Here is a 16,978-nt window from a genome sequence, read left to right on the forward strand (position 1 = left end):
ATCTCTTCATGCAACACAATTCTCTCTGGCCCATCAAGGCAGTCATACACACCCAACAAAAAGTATTCAACAATGAACGCTTTTCTTCCCCACAAAGGAAATCTACTAAACAAGGAAACTAAAAACATGCATTTATATAATTTCACATATATTTAATAATTTTCCTTGTATTTATAATTCTATACAATTTATATTCAGTACATCAGAAAAGTAATACCTATTTTCTTCTTTAACAACAAGCAAAGCATGATCTTCACTTAGCAGGCATTAATCATCACGATTATTGCAAAGCTAACATAATGCTTCTGGCACGTGTAAGAGAAATTAATCAAAACATGTTATCATGGAAGGGGCAATATGGACAGGTTCCCTTCCTAAAGGCAAGTACCACTTTCATAAATCCAAATCAATGATATAGAGAAGAGCAACACGCTCCCATACAACCCCGGCAGTTCTCCTTGCACATGAAACTGCACAAATGAGAACTACTATAACACAGGAAAAAATAGAAAATAAAAATAAAAAGTGGTAGGAATGAGCAGACACAAACAGTTTCTACTCTCCAAGCAATGCATATACAAACTTATCAATTATTCAGGACAGCATTCTTCAATACAGCAGGCAGTAGAAAATACACTCAGAGAGAGGATTAAAACCTTGAAATAAGAAAGAAGAGTCTACCCTACATCACATACAACTTATAACAAAAAAAAAATAATAATAATAATAATAATAAAATAAAAATAAAATGAAATGAGCAGCTTACAATATGTGATATTTATTGGCCATAGGAAACAATAACATTAAAACAGCACCCTCGTGTTATCACCAGTGGACCACTGTCAGGACTTGCAGTGACAAACCCTCACAGTTCAACAGTAGAAGGAGTTACAAAAAATCATTACACTGATGGCAACATGAACAGTGAGGGCTTGTGACCTAGGAGCATACTGGGGTACCTTTACTGTGGGGGCCACTGCTGCTGTTGTGGAGGCTGTCCTTGAGGAGGGAAGGGGTAGGCAGTGTAGGGCTGCTGTGGGTAGGGTGCGGTGCCATAACCAGGTTGCTGCTGGAAGTATGGGTTGTATCCCTGAGGCATTGGAGTATAGACAGGGTAGCTGGAGTATACATAGCCCTGTGGGGTGGGCATCCCTGTGGGGTTCATGGGGTAAGGCAGGTTCTGTGGGGCGCCGTAGGGTGGAGGCACTGCACCTGCAGCAGGAGGAGCCCCAGGAATGGGAGCCTGGCCTGGGGGTGCTTGTGCTGGGGGTGCCTGTGGCATCTGGGGTGCACCCTGGTAGGGGTTGACTGCTGGGGGAGGGGGACGAGGAGGGGGAGACTTGGCCTGGCCTGCCGACTCCTGATGGTGCGCAGGAGGGTTAGGTGCCGATCCTAAGTTCTGGTTGGCCAGGCCCTGTGTCAGATCCCGCAGTAGCTCCTCCTTCTCAGTCCTCCTGGCAAAGCAGAAGTCATTGATCTTGGTCTGGAAGTTGACCAGCAACTGTGTGAGGTCATTGTAGAACTTGGTGCCCTCTGTGAGGTTGCTGCGCAGCTCAATGAAATTGTCATAGGCTGAGGCCAGTTTCTTCATCATGGCCTCGCGCTCACCTCCCGCCCCAGACACTGCGTGGCTGAAGTCCTTGTGGGCCTCCTGAATGTTCTTCACCAACTCCTCTTGCCGCTCTATGCTTTCCTTCACCTGAAAGATGCCAAAGTTATTTCATTCTGTAAGTTAAACACAAGCACTAAGCTCAATGTATAAGAGACTGTGATAATGGGCTACACTGTATTACACTACCTTACTTTTGTTGTTAAATCTTTCAAAAAAATTAAAGTGAGAGAGAGAGAGAGAGAAAAAGACCACATATCCATTCACTTATAATGTTTATCAATAACACCCCAGCCTACCTTAAAGAAAAATAAATAAATAAACAAACAAATAAGTAAATAAGTCAAGTAAAATTCATCATAGAATCCCCTCAGGAGAACATTTCTCAATCTCTCACCTGTTTCTGCAGGGGGCCAAAGACGCGGCCCAGGCTCTCCGCTGACATTCCCTGCTCGTTAATGGCACCGTCCTGAGCTAGCGCATTAAGGAATACATTCTTCATGTCAACCGTTGCACTCTTCAGCTCGCACTCAATTGCATCTCGTTCAGCCTAGTAAAGGAAAATGCCATTAATCTTACTTTTATTATTACTATTACCATTACCATTGCTATTGTTGTAATTATTATTAAAATTATTAATAAATGTAACAATAACAATAATATCTCTAGTAATACCTCTAGTAATAAAAATATAATACAAAAGAAAAGAAAAGAAAAGAAAGCAAGAAAAGAAAAGAAAAGAAAAGAAAAGAAAGCAAGAAAAGAAAAGAAAAGAAAAGAAAAGAAAGCAAGAAAAGAAAAGAAAGCAAGAAGAGAAGAGAAGAGAAGAGAAGAGAAGAGAAGAGAAGAGAAGAGAAGAGAAGAGAAGAAAAGAAAAAAGAAAAGAAAAGAAAAAGAAAAAATAAATAAATAAAAATAAGAATAAAAAATAAAAAGCAAACCCGAGTCCTACCTTGAGTGTCTCCACGTCCTCCATAAGCTTCTTGAGCCTGACGACGGCTGGGTCACTGCCGTCGGTGGTGGAGCTGGCCGAAGGGAGGGCCCCGGCAATGTTCTCCGGTCCAGCCGACAGCAGCTCCATGCCCTCCTTGTGGGACTCGTACTTATCCCGGATGGTCGTGTCCGCACTCATGGCCGTGTCGATGACTTTCCTGTTTAGAGTGCGAGGATAAAGAATTCAGTTATGGATGAGGTGTTATGAGCTATGAATCATGAGTAATATATAAATAAATAAACAAATAAATAAAATAATTACACAAATTATATAGTAATAATAAAATGGTAATATATAACAAGCAATGCAAAGTATGATGAGTTACCTCTCTTTCTTCCCTTTCCCTACTCTGTTTTTTCTGCCTTCTACTCCTCTTCCTCCTTTTCCTTCTTCCCCCCTCCCCCCCCCAATCCCTTGCTCGTTGTTGTTGTGGGGGAAATGGGGGGGAGGGGGGCTTGGGAGTTGGGGACTGAGGCCCAATATAGAGGATCATCCCTGCCTTAGTCCTGAGCCCTCCCCTCAACTAATTTTGCAAGGTCTTTTCTCCTCCTCCTTTCCTTTTCCTTTTCTTCATCCCCTTGTTCCATCCACTTACCTAATCGTTAACTCATTTTCACTATTTTCATCACAATACTTTATCATTATGCTTCCTACTCCCTCAACTCCTTCCCCTTGTATCAACCTTTACCTTATACTATACCCCATCAGCTTCCCCTCTCTACCCTTTACACTACCACACTACCCTCTAGCACTTCAACCTGTAACTTTATAATATCATTAACTCATTCCTAACCTTTTTCACTATTATACTTTACTGTAACACCATATGACCTTTGATGTCATATCACACTTCCTTACCTGGAGGCTTTGCCCCCAAGCCTCACACTATCACTATATTTTGAATATTTCACTACTGACTTTAAATGTTGAGGTGGCAGAAAATTTTCAATAAAATTCTCTTCCCCTTTCCCTTCCACTTCCCACCCCCTTCCCTACTTCCACCTCTTTCCATTCCCGTTCCCCCGCCCCTTTCCCTTTTCCTTCCCCCACCCTTCCCACTCCTCTTCCTTTTCCCCCACCCCTCCCACTCCTCTTCCCCTTCCCTTGCCACTGCCACATGCGCTTCCCACTCCCCTTCTTCCCAAACCTAACCCCACCTCTGCACGGCCTCCCTCCCTCACCTGTACTTCTGGGCGTTGGTCTGGAAGGTGGTGGTGAGGTTCTCTGAGGGGGTGCGGGTCCAGCGCTCCTTGAACTGGGTGCGCAGCTGGCTGTCCGACTCGTGCTCCTCTTTCAGGGAACGTTCACACTCCTCCAGCAGCTCCTTGTTCCTGGTTAGGAGGTCGGGCAGCTCCGAGATCATCTTCTGCAGGGCCTGGGGTATGAAAGGAGGAATTAGGAAAGCTCCATTTTGACAGGAGGAAAAAAATTGGAGGGTAAGGAAAAGAAGGAGGGAAGAAATAGGAAGAGGAAGAGGAGGAGGAGGAGGAGGAGGAGGAGGAGGAGGAGGAGGAGGAGGAGGAGGAGGAGGGAGAAGAAATAGGAAAAGGAGGATCAAAAGAGAAGGAAAAAAGGAAGGAGGAAAAGAGGGAGGAGAAAAAGATAAGGAATGGAGGAAGGAGGAAAAGAGGAAGGAGGAAAAGAGGAATAGTGGAAAGAGGAGGAAAAGAGGAAGGAGGAAAAGGAAAAGGCAAAGGTGGAGGATGAGGATGAGGATGAGGAAGATGAAGATGAAGATGAAAATAAAGAGGAAAGAGGGAGAAGGAGGAAGAGGAGGAGGAGGAGGAGGAGGAGGAGGAGGAGGAGGAGGAGGAGGAGGAGGAGGAGGAGGAGGAGGAGGAGGAGGAGGAGGAGGAGGAGGAGGAAAGAGTAGGAAAAGAGGAAAGGGGAGGAAAGGGGAGGAAAGAGGAGGAAAAGAGGAAAGAGGAGGAAAAGAGGGAGAAAAAGAAGAAGAGAGGAAGGGAGGATGAGAAGTAAAAGCGAAAGGAGGAGAAAGAAAAGAGAAAAGTTTTATAAAAGAGGAAAGAGGAGGAGGAGGAGGAGGAGGAGGAGGATGGATATGGCTATGGCAACCAAAATTGAGGAGGAGACAGATGAGACGAGAGGCAATTAGGAGAATAATTAAGACAAGAGTATAAAAAAAAAAAAAAAATCAATCAATCAGTCATGCAAAGATACTACAATCCTTCTCTCACCTCGCATCCACCGTGCTCCACCACAGAGCTGGACTTCTCCCTGAGGGACTGGGGCACCTTCTCCCCACCCACGTCCTCGATGGCAGCTGGCAGATTGAGGGAAGCCAGGATAGAGTTGAGCAGCTGTGTGCTCTCGCGGAGCTTGCCTATCTCTGAGGACACCAGCTCCTGCTTGCGAGTGTCGTAGGCCACGAGGGCCTGCTGTACCGAGACGGGAACGAGAGTTTCAAACAGGTCGGTGAAGGTGGTGCTGAATTTCTCTGGCAAGGGGGTGGGCTTGGCCAGGGCCGCTTTGCCGATGGCACTCAGCGACTTCACCTGCAAAGGGTTAAAAAAGTGCTGTAGTTACTGAAAACGCAATATTAAAGGGCTAAAGTTTTTGGCCAGTGAGTTACTTATCATATGCGTTACTGCAGTCTTAAAAACCAACAGAAAGTATAATTTCTAAAGAAAATAAAACAGCAAACGGAATGGATGACTCATGCCAAGAGTATCATCTCTGACTTGCACAGAATATTAAAAAATAATTCACATAATAAACAACACACAAAAAATAAGCATTTATATCATTTTCAACAGACATAATACTCACATCTGGAACTCTTTCATGGTAGATGAAATCATTGTCCTTCACTGCCTCATCCAGGCAGTTCTTGGCCCGTCCCAGGTTATCTGCGAACATCGTTAGATCACCTGACCGCGCCTGCGCTGCCTTGAACATCTCCAGGCCTTTGTTCAGACGTGCAATCTCCTCACCCACTGATTTGTCACTATTGCATACCTACAAAAGGATTGTATTATCAGGTATCAACTTACAGACTGCAATCTTCTTCTTTTAATGGTAGGTTCATGTCTGAGCCGCCGTGGTCACAGCATGATACTTAATTGTAGTTTTCATGTTGTGATGCTCTTGGAGTGAGTACATGGTATAAATACAATATAATGGTATAAAAAATATGATGATAGTAATGAATGTAACAATCACCTTTACTAGCACCTTAATATATGTCAATGTATCTTAGCTGTCTATCCTGTCGGTCCATTTATATATCTGTCCATTCATCTGATTCCAATTTCTCTTTTACCTTAAATTCTCAAAAATTTGGAGACTTCAATCTCTAATCTTCCTCTCGTCTTAATCTCTGGTCCCTCCCCCTTGCCCCCTTCTCAATCACCTTACTCCCCCCCCCCCCCATCAATCCCTCCAACCTCACACTGAGAGAGAGAACTTACTCTACTCTGATGGTATTCGGCAAGGCCCGCGTACCCTGCTTGCTTGCCCGAGATGCGAGGGATCCACTCACGGTCCCAGAGCTGCTTGATACTCTCTCTCTGGAACAGCTTTAGGGTTTCCCCATACATGTCCTCGCACTGGGCACAGAGCTTAGCAACGATGGCGTCCTTCTTTCGTCCTTGAGGGGGTGAGAAGTTTGGGATTTAGGTAAAATATATAAACAAATCTGTTCTTATGTCTATATTCAAATTAATAAAACAGAACTGAAAGTGAGTAACAACACCAAATCATGATTAAAAACAAGTATAAAATGCCCATAAAAACAATGCCATCTTTTTCTGGACACACATATGCACAAAGGCACACAGGCATGACACATGGACATAGGGATAGGCAAAGACAGACAATGGGGAAACACATGTGCAGGCACATTCATTCACTCACTCACTCACTCACACACTCACACTCACACTCAGAAACACATTCATTCACTCACCCATCCACCACACCCACCTCCTTACCCATCCACCTATCCATCCCCTCACTCACATACCCATCACCAACTCATTCACCCACCCAACAATTCACTCCCTTGCTTACCCATCCCCTCAACCATCCATCCACCCACTTCCTCTCACCCACCCACTCCCTTACCCCCCCACCCCCTCTAAAGAAGAGGAGGCCAGAAGATGCAGGACCCCCAAGCTTACCCCGGATGGCATGAACGGTGATGACCTCCTGCGCTTGGGCCAGCATGAGGGAGGCGAGGGCCGACAGAGTCTCGGGCTGCAGGTCTGGGGTGGGGTCCTGCTGCAGTGCCGAGTACACGACTGTCTTCAGGTGCGAGAAGATTCCAGAAGCACTCTGGAAAATGAAGAGAGGGAGTTTTGAATTCTTGGAAGGAAGTGGCAAGGATTTATTTGGTTTCCCTTTTCGTGGTAAATTATGCACAGAATCATAGTAATGATCATGACAACAACAACAACAACAATCCTGTGCAAACCCTCTTACCTGGAAGAGTTTGGCGCTCAGCTTCATCTCCTCCTCCGAGTCTGCGTTCTTGGCTGCCGCAACCTGGCTCTGCATCGCTGCAATGTTGAAGAGCACACACACCTTCTCGTAGGAAAGGGATGACACAGCTGAAAGGAAGGGGACCCTGGGTTAGTTTCTTTTTTTTTCTTCTTTTTCTTTTTCTTGGGGGGGGGGGGGGTATGGTAGTGTGTGTGTATACATATGCATATATACATGTATGAATACTGATACATATATATACATATAAAGATAGATAGACATTCATGTATGTCTATATATATACATCTCAATATCAATGTATATGTGTGTGTGTGTGTGTGTGTGTGTGTGTGTGTGTGTGTGTGTGTGTGTGTGTGTGTGTGTGTGTGTGTGTGTGTGTGTGTGTGTGTGTGTGTGTGTGTGTGTGTGTGTGTGTGTGTGTGTGTGTGTGTGTGTGTGTGTGTGTGTGTGTGTGTACATATATGTATATATATGTATAAATATGTATATATATATATATATATATATATATATATATATATATATATATATATTATATATTTTATACATACATACATAAATACACATACACACACATATATGAGGAAAAGGAAGAGGAAGAGGAAGAGGAAGAGGAAGAGGAAGAAGAGGAAGAAGAAGAAGAGGAAGAGAAGTAGAAGGAAGAGAAGGAGGAGGAGGAAGAGGGGGAGAATAATGATGACGATGACGATGAGGAGGAGGAGGAGGAAGAGGTGAGAAGAAGGAAGAGGAGGAGGAAGAAGGAGTAGAGGCTGAGGATGAGAAGGATGAGGAAGAGGTGGAGGAGGAGGTGGAGAAGGAGGAGGTGGAGGTGGAGAAGGAGGAGGATGAGGTGGAGAGGAGGAGGAGGAGGAGGAGGAGGAGGAGGAAGTGGAGGAGGGGAAGATGTGGAGGAGGAGGAAGATGTGGAGGAGAAGTAAGAGGAGGAGGAGGAAGAGATGGAGGAGGAGGTGGAGAAGGAAGAGGTGGAGGAGGAGGAAGCGGAGGAGGGGAAAGAGGAAGGGGAAGATGGAAGAAATGATGAAGATGGAGGAGGAGAAAAAGAAGAAAAAGACAAAGCAAAAGGGGGTGAGAAGGGGCAGAGAGGGAGGAGGAGAAGGAGAAGGAGGAGGAGGAGGAGGAGGAGGAGGAGGAGGAGGAGGAGGAGGAGGAGGAGGAGGAGGAGGAGGAGGAGGAGGAGGAGGAGGAGGAGGAGGAAGTGGAGAAAGTAGAGGAATAGGAGGAAGAGGAGGAGGAGGAGGAAGATGAGGAGGAGGAGAGGAGAGAGGGGAGGAAGAGGAAGGAGGCAGGAGGAGAGGAGGAGAGGGAGAGGAGGAGGAGCAAGGAGGAGGCAGAGGAGAGGAGGAGGAGGAGGAGGAGGAAAAGGAGGAGGAGGAAGGAGGAAGAGGAGGAAGAGGAGGAAAGAGGAGAAGAGAGAAGAGGAGGGAGAAGAGGAGGGAGAGGAGGAGGGTGAAGTAGGATTAGAAGGGGAAGGGGAAGGAGAGGATAGAGAACATGAAAAAGAAGAAGAAAAAGACAAAGCAAGAGGGGAGGGGGGGGAATGGGAATGGGAATGGGAATGGGAATGGGAATGGGGGGAGGGGGAGGGGGAGGAATTTGTGGAAGAGGATATGTTCAATAACACCAAAACAACAAAAACAAAAGAAAAGTAAAGCATGCTCCTCGACACTTACTAAGACTAATTCGTCCCCCGAAGATGGATCCCTTGTCGAACGCATCTTTCCACTTGAATGGGATCTGGATCTCTGAAGGAGGGATCTTTGACTCCAAGGCCACTATCTGATCATAGTACCTGTTAGAGAGAGAAAAAAGCTACGTACTCATTTCCTGTCAACCTTTTCCAAGATAAAAATTATCACTTATTCTCCTCTTCTATATAGAGCGGACTTTGCTACCATTACAATTTTTCTAATTATTTAAATTTTGTCTCTTATCAATTATGCTTTCATACTCTTTAATTAAGTATTATAAAATATGAAAAGCAAAGTAAAAATCCTTTCAAATTAGTGTATAATACTACTATTACCTATTCTCACTTAATATGACATACAATACCACCTAAACAATTTTAGTTCGTGTACAAAATATGGGCCTCTGATGTACATAATCACTATACACACATCTCTTTCTCCCTTGATGTAATAAGTCACATACCACAAGCATTCGTCTTGACAATTAAGTTGTTAGTTCAGATTTTTCATAAACAACCTCTGCAGTTTAGAGAAATACCATCTGTGACAGGTGCATGTTTACAAATACAAGCTCAGAGAGCCCCGAGAGAGATTCCAAAATCTCCTACACAAAAATGAGTACAACAGAGTTTTAGCATATCTGTAAAAAAAAAAAAAAAAAAAAAAAAAAAAAAAAAAAAAAAAAAAAAAAAAAAAAAAATATATATATATATATATATATATATAGAGTAAATCTTTAAAGGATCAATATATATATATATATATATATATATATAAATATATATAAATATATATAAATATATATAAATATATATAAATTTATATAAGTATATATATAAGTATATATAATATATATATATATATATATATATATATATATATATATATATATATATATATATATATATATATAAATAAAGGGGTTGCCACTTAGGGCTTAAAATCCTGTAAAAAGACACTGGATATTCATGGGAGGATTGGACTTTGAATTATTCTATTTTACATCGGCCTTTTCTTGGTGCTTGATAATATCGACCTGAGACATTCACAAGGAAGATAGCAAGCAGCTAGCCTGTTTGCTAAAACAGTTTCTTATGGCAACTGCTATTGAAGCTAAAAGTGAAAAGAAGTTTACCTCAGCAAGTGTAAGATAATATTATTCCCAGATTCTGTTCCTCCCACTTGCTTCAGCTGCCTTGACATTTTCTGATTGTCTCCACACAATACCGACTTGCAAAATCACCCTATAATTACTTACTGGAAAACAATAACTTCAGACAAATTTAAGTATAATAAAATAGCAATACTAATACATAATGTAACTATAATTTTCTTCAACTAAATCACCAACTCTTCAAATCAATGTAATGGTGTTGTAAATAGCAAAAACAACCAAATTAAACACCAGATAATAACTAAAATAAACACCCTGGTTCTGTTACACACATCTTATAAACAACAAAAATTTCACCCCGGTAACACTACATACAACACCTTAAAAACGTGTCAAACTACACCATAACAACCAATTTAACACCATGATAACACCCAACAATGTAACATCTCACATGACACAATGTTCACACCCTCAAAATGTCATCAAAGTTGCCAGGAAAACACATATACATCTCAAATAACACCCAAATTATTTAGAAGGTAAATTTAGAGTTTTGATATGGAGTTCTTTCAAAGAATATATATATAACACCCTGATAACACCCAAATATATAACCTATCAAATTAAACAATGTTCATACCCTCAAAATGATGTCAAAGTTCCCCAGAAAACATGTAAACATCTCAACTCTCAGGTTATTATGAGGGTAAACTTAGTAAATTGAGTTGTTTCAAAGATTCTTCTCTTCTCATAAAGGGATAATATAGGAAGTTATGGTGAAGTTAAGCTTGTTATATCTAGTGTCACCAGGATCTGATTCTGTAATCGTTCATAATTTCCAATAACAATAACACCAAGGAAAGCCCAAGAAGTTCAATATCACAACTTCATAATTCCCAATTCCTTCCTCATAATTTGTTGCAGATGATTCATATTATTAACACGTTGCCTTCTCCATCATTTCCAAACTTGCACAATGACAATAACGAGGAAAGACCTAGGTGACAAAATTCAACATAACCACCTCACAAAAGTCAAATTCCTCGCTTCCTCCTTCATGATTCAAAACTTCCCACATTCTTACCTTTCCTCACAATTCCCAATTCCTCCCTCAAGACGCCCAAATGTCCTTCCTTCCCTCAGCACTTCCCAAATCCGCCCTCCCCCCACAGAATTTCCAATCACTCTCATTCCCTAACAATCCCCAACTTCCTTTCTCTCACAGTTCCCCCAAATCCCCTCCCCTTCCCAAAACTCCCCAAATCCCCTCCTTCCCTTCCCAAACTCCCCAAATCACTCCCCCCTTCCCTCACAATTTCCCATAATTCCCAAATCCCCCTTTCCTCCTCCTCCTCCTCCCTCCGGCGCCCGCAGGAGCACCCACCTGTAGACGACGTCGAGGGAGGACTCATGGCACTCGAGGTTCTTGGCGACGGCGTTGGTCCTCAACTTGGCGAGCTCGTTGATGGCCCCGATGTAGCTGTCCTGCTCGGCCGTCTGGTACCTCGAGGTGATCAGATTCTTCAGGGGCTTGAGGATCTCGATGTCCGACGCCTTCTTCTGGGGCACGCCGAACGTTTCCAAAGTCGCTGACATCTTCCAGTAAGGTTTAAATTAAAAAAAAAAAAGGAGAGGTAGGGGGTATTTTCGGGTCCTTTTCTCACTTGCGCCGCCGCTCGCTAGGGTCGGGAGAGCAGACGGGAGGAGGTGGTGGTTCTTCGCGTTATTCCCCTTCTCTCGACTCTCTTTTCCCTGTCTTCCTCTCCTTGTTTTTCCGTCCGCCTTTCGTGTGTTTTTCTTCTGCCTTCCTCGAGTCTCTTTCATGTGAGAGTGACGTCACGCCTAAACAAATGGGGGTAGACTCGTTCCTCGTGGCCGGGTCTGCCAGATTTTTTATTATTATTATTGTTATTATTTTGAGGGGGTATTTTAGGGGGTAATTTCAGGATGGGGGTGGGTGGGGATGGTGAAGAGGGAGGAAAATATTGGGGTGTATAATTGATTTTAGTGATATATTTCTTTTTAAGTTATAGATGTTTATAGATGGGTAGAGAGCTGTCCGGTGTGATTTTATAACTGCTATTTGTAATGCGTTTTCTGTTCTGTTTCCAAAGGGACGCTGAGTATCGGTGCGTTGTAACAATTCCATATGTTTTCCCCTATAATAGTAAATAATGAACACATAAAAAAAAGATCATAGTACTTCCTTACTATATTATAGGCGAAGACACCGGCTAGCCCACGAGCCTCGGGTTTTCTGTGACTAACGTATGAAGTCATTTCCGTTTAAAGATCATTTCTTCATTCTCTTTGATAAATCCTGGTTTTAGGGTCATGGGTGGGTGAGTCAGTTAATGAATGGGGCTGTTATTTGCATCAGGTAAACCGACCGTCGCGTCAGGACATAAATCACGGGGTCTAATTCAATACTTCATTTTCCTCATGTAAATATATCCTGACTTCTGTATCTTTGTCTCGGCTTATCACAGGATATTGCTTATTATGGTTATATTATGAAATGTACAAAAAATATATATATTTCTTTAAGTCTACTTTATTACGAATAAGGCTCCTCTACGTTAATAAGTCCATTTCTCTCCATATGTGAGATTATTTGTGCGAAATCATTATTATTTTTTTCTCCTTGCAGTCTGCCTTGTTCATATCATCTGTTAGTAGCGATAAAAGATTATTTTATTGCCTTTTTTAAAACATTCCCGATAAGAGAGATATCGCACAGTTTACCCAACTCTCTTGTTCTCTTTAACACATACGCGACGGAGGAATTAACATTGTGTACAGTAACGTCTTTTGATACTTCTTTCTTAATAAATAAAAAGAAAAAAGAAAGAAAAAAACGTTCTAAAACAGATGATCTGGCAAGTCCTGAGGTTCAACTTAAGGTCATTATTGTCTGACCTTGAGGTGGACTGTGTATTTTTATTTTTTCTCTCTCGTATTTCTTTGCTTTTTAATATTTTCGTTTTTTTTCTGTGTCTCTGCTGATCTTTGTTTGTCAGTCTCTCTTTTTCTATGTGTCTGTCTCTTTGTCCGTCTCTCTCTCTCTCTCTCTCTCTCTCTCTCTCTCTCTCTCTCTCTCTCTCTCTCTCTCTCTCTCTCTCTCTCTCTCTCTCTCTCTCTCTCTCTCCCTCCCTCCCTCCCTCTCTCCCTCCCTCCCTCCATCTCTCCCTCTCCCTCCCTCTCTCCCTCTCCCTCCCTCCCTCCCACTCCCTCCCTCTCTCCCTCTCCCTCCCTCCCTCCCTCCCTCTCTCCCTCTCCCTCCCTCCCTCTCCCTCTCTGTCTGACCTTTACTTGGATGTAGTTAAAAGGATGCGGTTCTGGTCTGTGAAATATACTGACCTGTCCACCAACCGCAACCGCTTTTGCGTCAACAGATACAAATGTACCCATGCGAGGTTACATACACACGTACACACACGTTTACACACACACACGTTTACAAGTACACGCACACAGACATGTGGATACACGTTCCCACTTGCACAAATACACGTGTCATACTGTGGCAGGCAGAGGTCGGTGACAAATGTCGGGATTCGTAACCCCTCTTTGCAAAATGATGATGATGATGATGATGGTGATGGTGATGATGATGATGATGATGATGATGATGATGATGATGATGATGATGATGATGATGATGATGATGATGATGATGATGATGATGATGATGGTGATGATGATGATGATGATGGTGATGATGATGATGATGGTTATAATGAGATATAATGATATTGATCATAATAATAATGATAATAACGATTACGATAATATTGATAATGATAATAATGATGATGAGGTTTTGATGATGATGATGAGATGATGATAATGATAACAATGATAGTAATAGTGATGATGCTGATTATAAAGAAATGGCAATGATAACGATGATGGTGTGTTGGTGATAATAATAGTTATAACAATAATAACAATATTAATGATGATAATAAGGATGATGATGATAATGATGATGATAATAATGATAATAATAATGATAATAATAATAATAATAATAATAATAATAATAATAATAATAACAACAACAACGATAATGATGATGATGATGATGATGATGATGATGATGATGATGATGATAATAATAATAACAATAATAATCACCAATTAACAGCAATGGTGGTAGTTATATTAATCATCAAATAGACATTATCATTATCAGAATTCGCCAACGCACAAATGCTTTCAGAAACACGCACACACATTAACATACACATACATACATACATACATACATACATACATACATACATACATACATAAATACATACACAAGTACGCAAGCAGACACTTACTTAAACGAAAGAAAGGTAAGCAATTGCGAGGAAAGTTCGAGAAGTCAGAGATGCAAGGACGTGGGAGAAAAAGTGCAAGTCATTCCGAGGAGCTTGTTTACAATATTGTTTGTTGTCAAGGAAATATTTTTAAAGATAATGAATGATCTCTCTCTCTATATATTTTTGTTTAATTACCTGTACTACTGGTAACTGGATTTTAATATCATTGTTACTGTTATTATTATAAAGTTTGTTATCAATATCAGTTATAATTGTTGATGTTGTTTCTTTTATTATTGTTTATGTGTGCAAGTATTATCATTACATCATCACATCATATCAATAATCTCCCCAAAATTAGTAGAACATGAAGAATCTAATCCCCGACACCCATTCCAAAAATATAAACCAAATAACATCAGAGTAACATTGAAATTACACCCAAGAGATTCAGCCACTATTATAAAAAGCTTTACAAAGGGTATTCGAAGGCAAGACGTGAAAGTCATCGATTCTCACACATTCATTCAATGGGGGGAAACTGGTCACGCCGCATGCGAGTTATTGAAGGTATGAATGAAAAAAAGTTTTCCTGTTACAGCCTCTTGTGTATTGGTGGGGTGCTAAATGATCCTTGACAAATAAATAAATAGATAGATAAATAGTAAATAAATAAAACTAATAAAGAAAATTAATGCGATAAATAGTGGATATATTTACAGATAAGTACATAGATAAATGTTTATATTTTGTTATACACAATATTCATCAAACTTGAAAAAAATAATGATAAAAGAAAATAAATGTAATAACATGTAGATATATTTACAGACAGGTAAATGGATTTTTTTTTTATCTAAAAAAAAAAAAAAAAATCACCAAGAGAAAGTAAATGCAATAAATTGTGGATTTATTTACAGACAGGTAGATGGATAAATGTTTATAGATTTTGTTCTATACACACTTTTGATAAGAGAGAGAAAGAGAGAGAGAGAGAAAGATTATAATTATAATTATATTATAATTTTTTATTGCCATTATCATAACGTCATCAACATCACCCATTATCATTATTCTAACATTTTGCATTACACGACTCCTCTTTAAAAAAAACAATAATAATAATAAAAATAAAATAAAATACACGTCTTAATCTCCGCTTAAAAAAAATCTTCGCCCAACTTTTAAACGTCTTTATCTCTCAGTCAAATTAAATGTTCTTTATCCAACCAATTTTTCTATGTATTGTCGTTCCTCGTTATCTTTCTTATCAGTATTCGGATAAATAGTCATGAGATGTCTTCTGACGTCGCACTTTAATCAGTGCAGTATGATTCGAGCAAGTCAGCAGTCATTGTGATTAAATAATAATGATTATGTGTAGACAAGTCAATGGCCGGGCCATAAGTGAAAGGCCCGGGCGAAGCCAGAACTTCGCAAATCTCAAGCAAGCAAGCAATGTAGACAAGTCTAACATTTTTCATATTTTGTTAAATTTTTGCTTATGATAACTATCAAGAATGTCAAGTGTTAACGAGGATATGACATAGTCACTACTGTTCGTACTATTTCTTTTGTTTAATGTTTATTTTTACATCGAAACTTAAGTTTTACCCAGATATGGTTGAAACATTTGTGCACACACAGACATACATATATATTGTGAGTGTATGTATATATATATATGTGTGTGTGTGTGTGTCTGTGTATTCTGAGTATATATACATACAATATATAATTAAATATATATAATGTATATGTATATATATTGTGTATATATACACTACGTATATATATAAATATTGTATGCATATATAGGCATATATATATATATATATATATATATATATATATATATATATATATATATATAATGGGTTATAGAGGAGTCCCGTGGGAAACGAATTCGTATTAGGAATAGGAAAACCAACACGGCTGAGAAGAACTTCATTATGCAATTGCAAATGTTTCGGAGATGCAATCTCCATCATCAGTGCTAAAAAAAAGCAGAGAATATAAATTTTAAAACATATACAAAGTAATAATAATAATACAAAGTAAAAAGACACGATAAATCATTACATGGCCACAGACAAAAAAAGGCAGTGTAGCAAGTAAAAAATTACTAACCAAAAAATAGATGGTTGGTAGTTTACATGGTAAACAGGGCGGTTGCAGTGGAATTATTGTTTAGTTGTGGTTTCATAGTTCGGATGTGGAGTGATTTTGCTATGATCAGGTCAAATCTGTTAAGGTGGGAGGTCAAGATTTTGAAGTCAGTATTGTTAAAAGGGTGATTGTGGAGGTGAGAGTGCTCTCTGATTGCTGAGAAGGGTGGATTGTTCAGCTGTAGGCCGGTCCTGATATATATATATATATATATATATATATATATATATATATATATATATATATATATATATATATATATATGGATTAAGGTCGCATTCGCGAAACTTTTCTCATAACCCGCTGCCGGATCGGACGAAATTCTTCCGCGTCGTCGAACTTTGCCGGGCAGTGTGTGTGTGTGTGGGGGGGGGGGTCGAGAAAATGCTCTTCAGTACTGTACATATTTGGCCATTGTTATTTAACAGTTATCACCAGTATGTCAGGTGCATCTTCGCCTCGTTGAGAGAGAGAGAGAGAGAGAGAGAGAGAGAGAGAGAGAGAGAGAGAGAGAGAGAGAGAGAGAGAGAGAGAGAGAGAGAGAGAGAGAGAGAGAGAGAGAGAGAGAGAGAGAGAGAGAGAGAGAGAGAGAGAGAGATTACTGCC

General features: G+C 40.5%; 1 protein-coding gene across 1 annotated transcript in view; it reads right to left on the bottom strand.

Annotated features, from left to right (window-relative positions):
* LOC119599312 (programmed cell death 6-interacting protein-like) overlaps positions 1 to 11,754 on the bottom strand; it is a 13,486-nt gene extending 1,732 nt beyond the window's left edge. Inside the window, exons 1-11 of the mRNA XM_037949055.1 lie at positions 11,275 to 11,754; positions 8,756 to 8,874; positions 7,044 to 7,171; positions 6,743 to 6,896; positions 6,032 to 6,210; positions 5,391 to 5,579; positions 4,799 to 5,116; positions 3,785 to 3,978; positions 2,562 to 2,760; positions 2,007 to 2,159; positions 1 to 1,699 (exon numbers count right to left, since the gene is read on the bottom strand). The exon at positions 1 to 1,699 is cut by the window's left edge and continues 1,732 nt beyond it. Of these exons, the coding sequence (XP_037804983.1) occupies positions 962 to 1,699; positions 2,007 to 2,159; positions 2,562 to 2,760; positions 3,785 to 3,978; positions 4,799 to 5,116; positions 5,391 to 5,579; positions 6,032 to 6,210; positions 6,743 to 6,896; positions 7,044 to 7,171; positions 8,756 to 8,874; positions 11,275 to 11,486 (2,583 nt within the window). The 5' untranslated portion in view covers positions 11,487 to 11,754 and the 3' untranslated portion in view covers positions 1 to 961. The remainder of the gene's footprint in view (positions 1,700 to 2,006; positions 2,160 to 2,561; positions 2,761 to 3,784; positions 3,979 to 4,798; positions 5,117 to 5,390; positions 5,580 to 6,031; positions 6,211 to 6,742; positions 6,897 to 7,043; positions 7,172 to 8,755; positions 8,875 to 11,274) is intronic.
* Positions 11,755 to 16,978: the final 5,224 nt, after the last annotated feature.

This window comes from Penaeus monodon, chromosome 42 (genome assembly GCF_015228065.2).
Source record: "Penaeus monodon isolate SGIC_2016 chromosome 42, NSTDA_Pmon_1, whole genome shotgun sequence".
In the NCBI taxonomy this organism is placed as follows: domain Eukaryota; kingdom Metazoa; phylum Arthropoda; class Malacostraca; order Decapoda; family Penaeidae; genus Penaeus; species Penaeus monodon.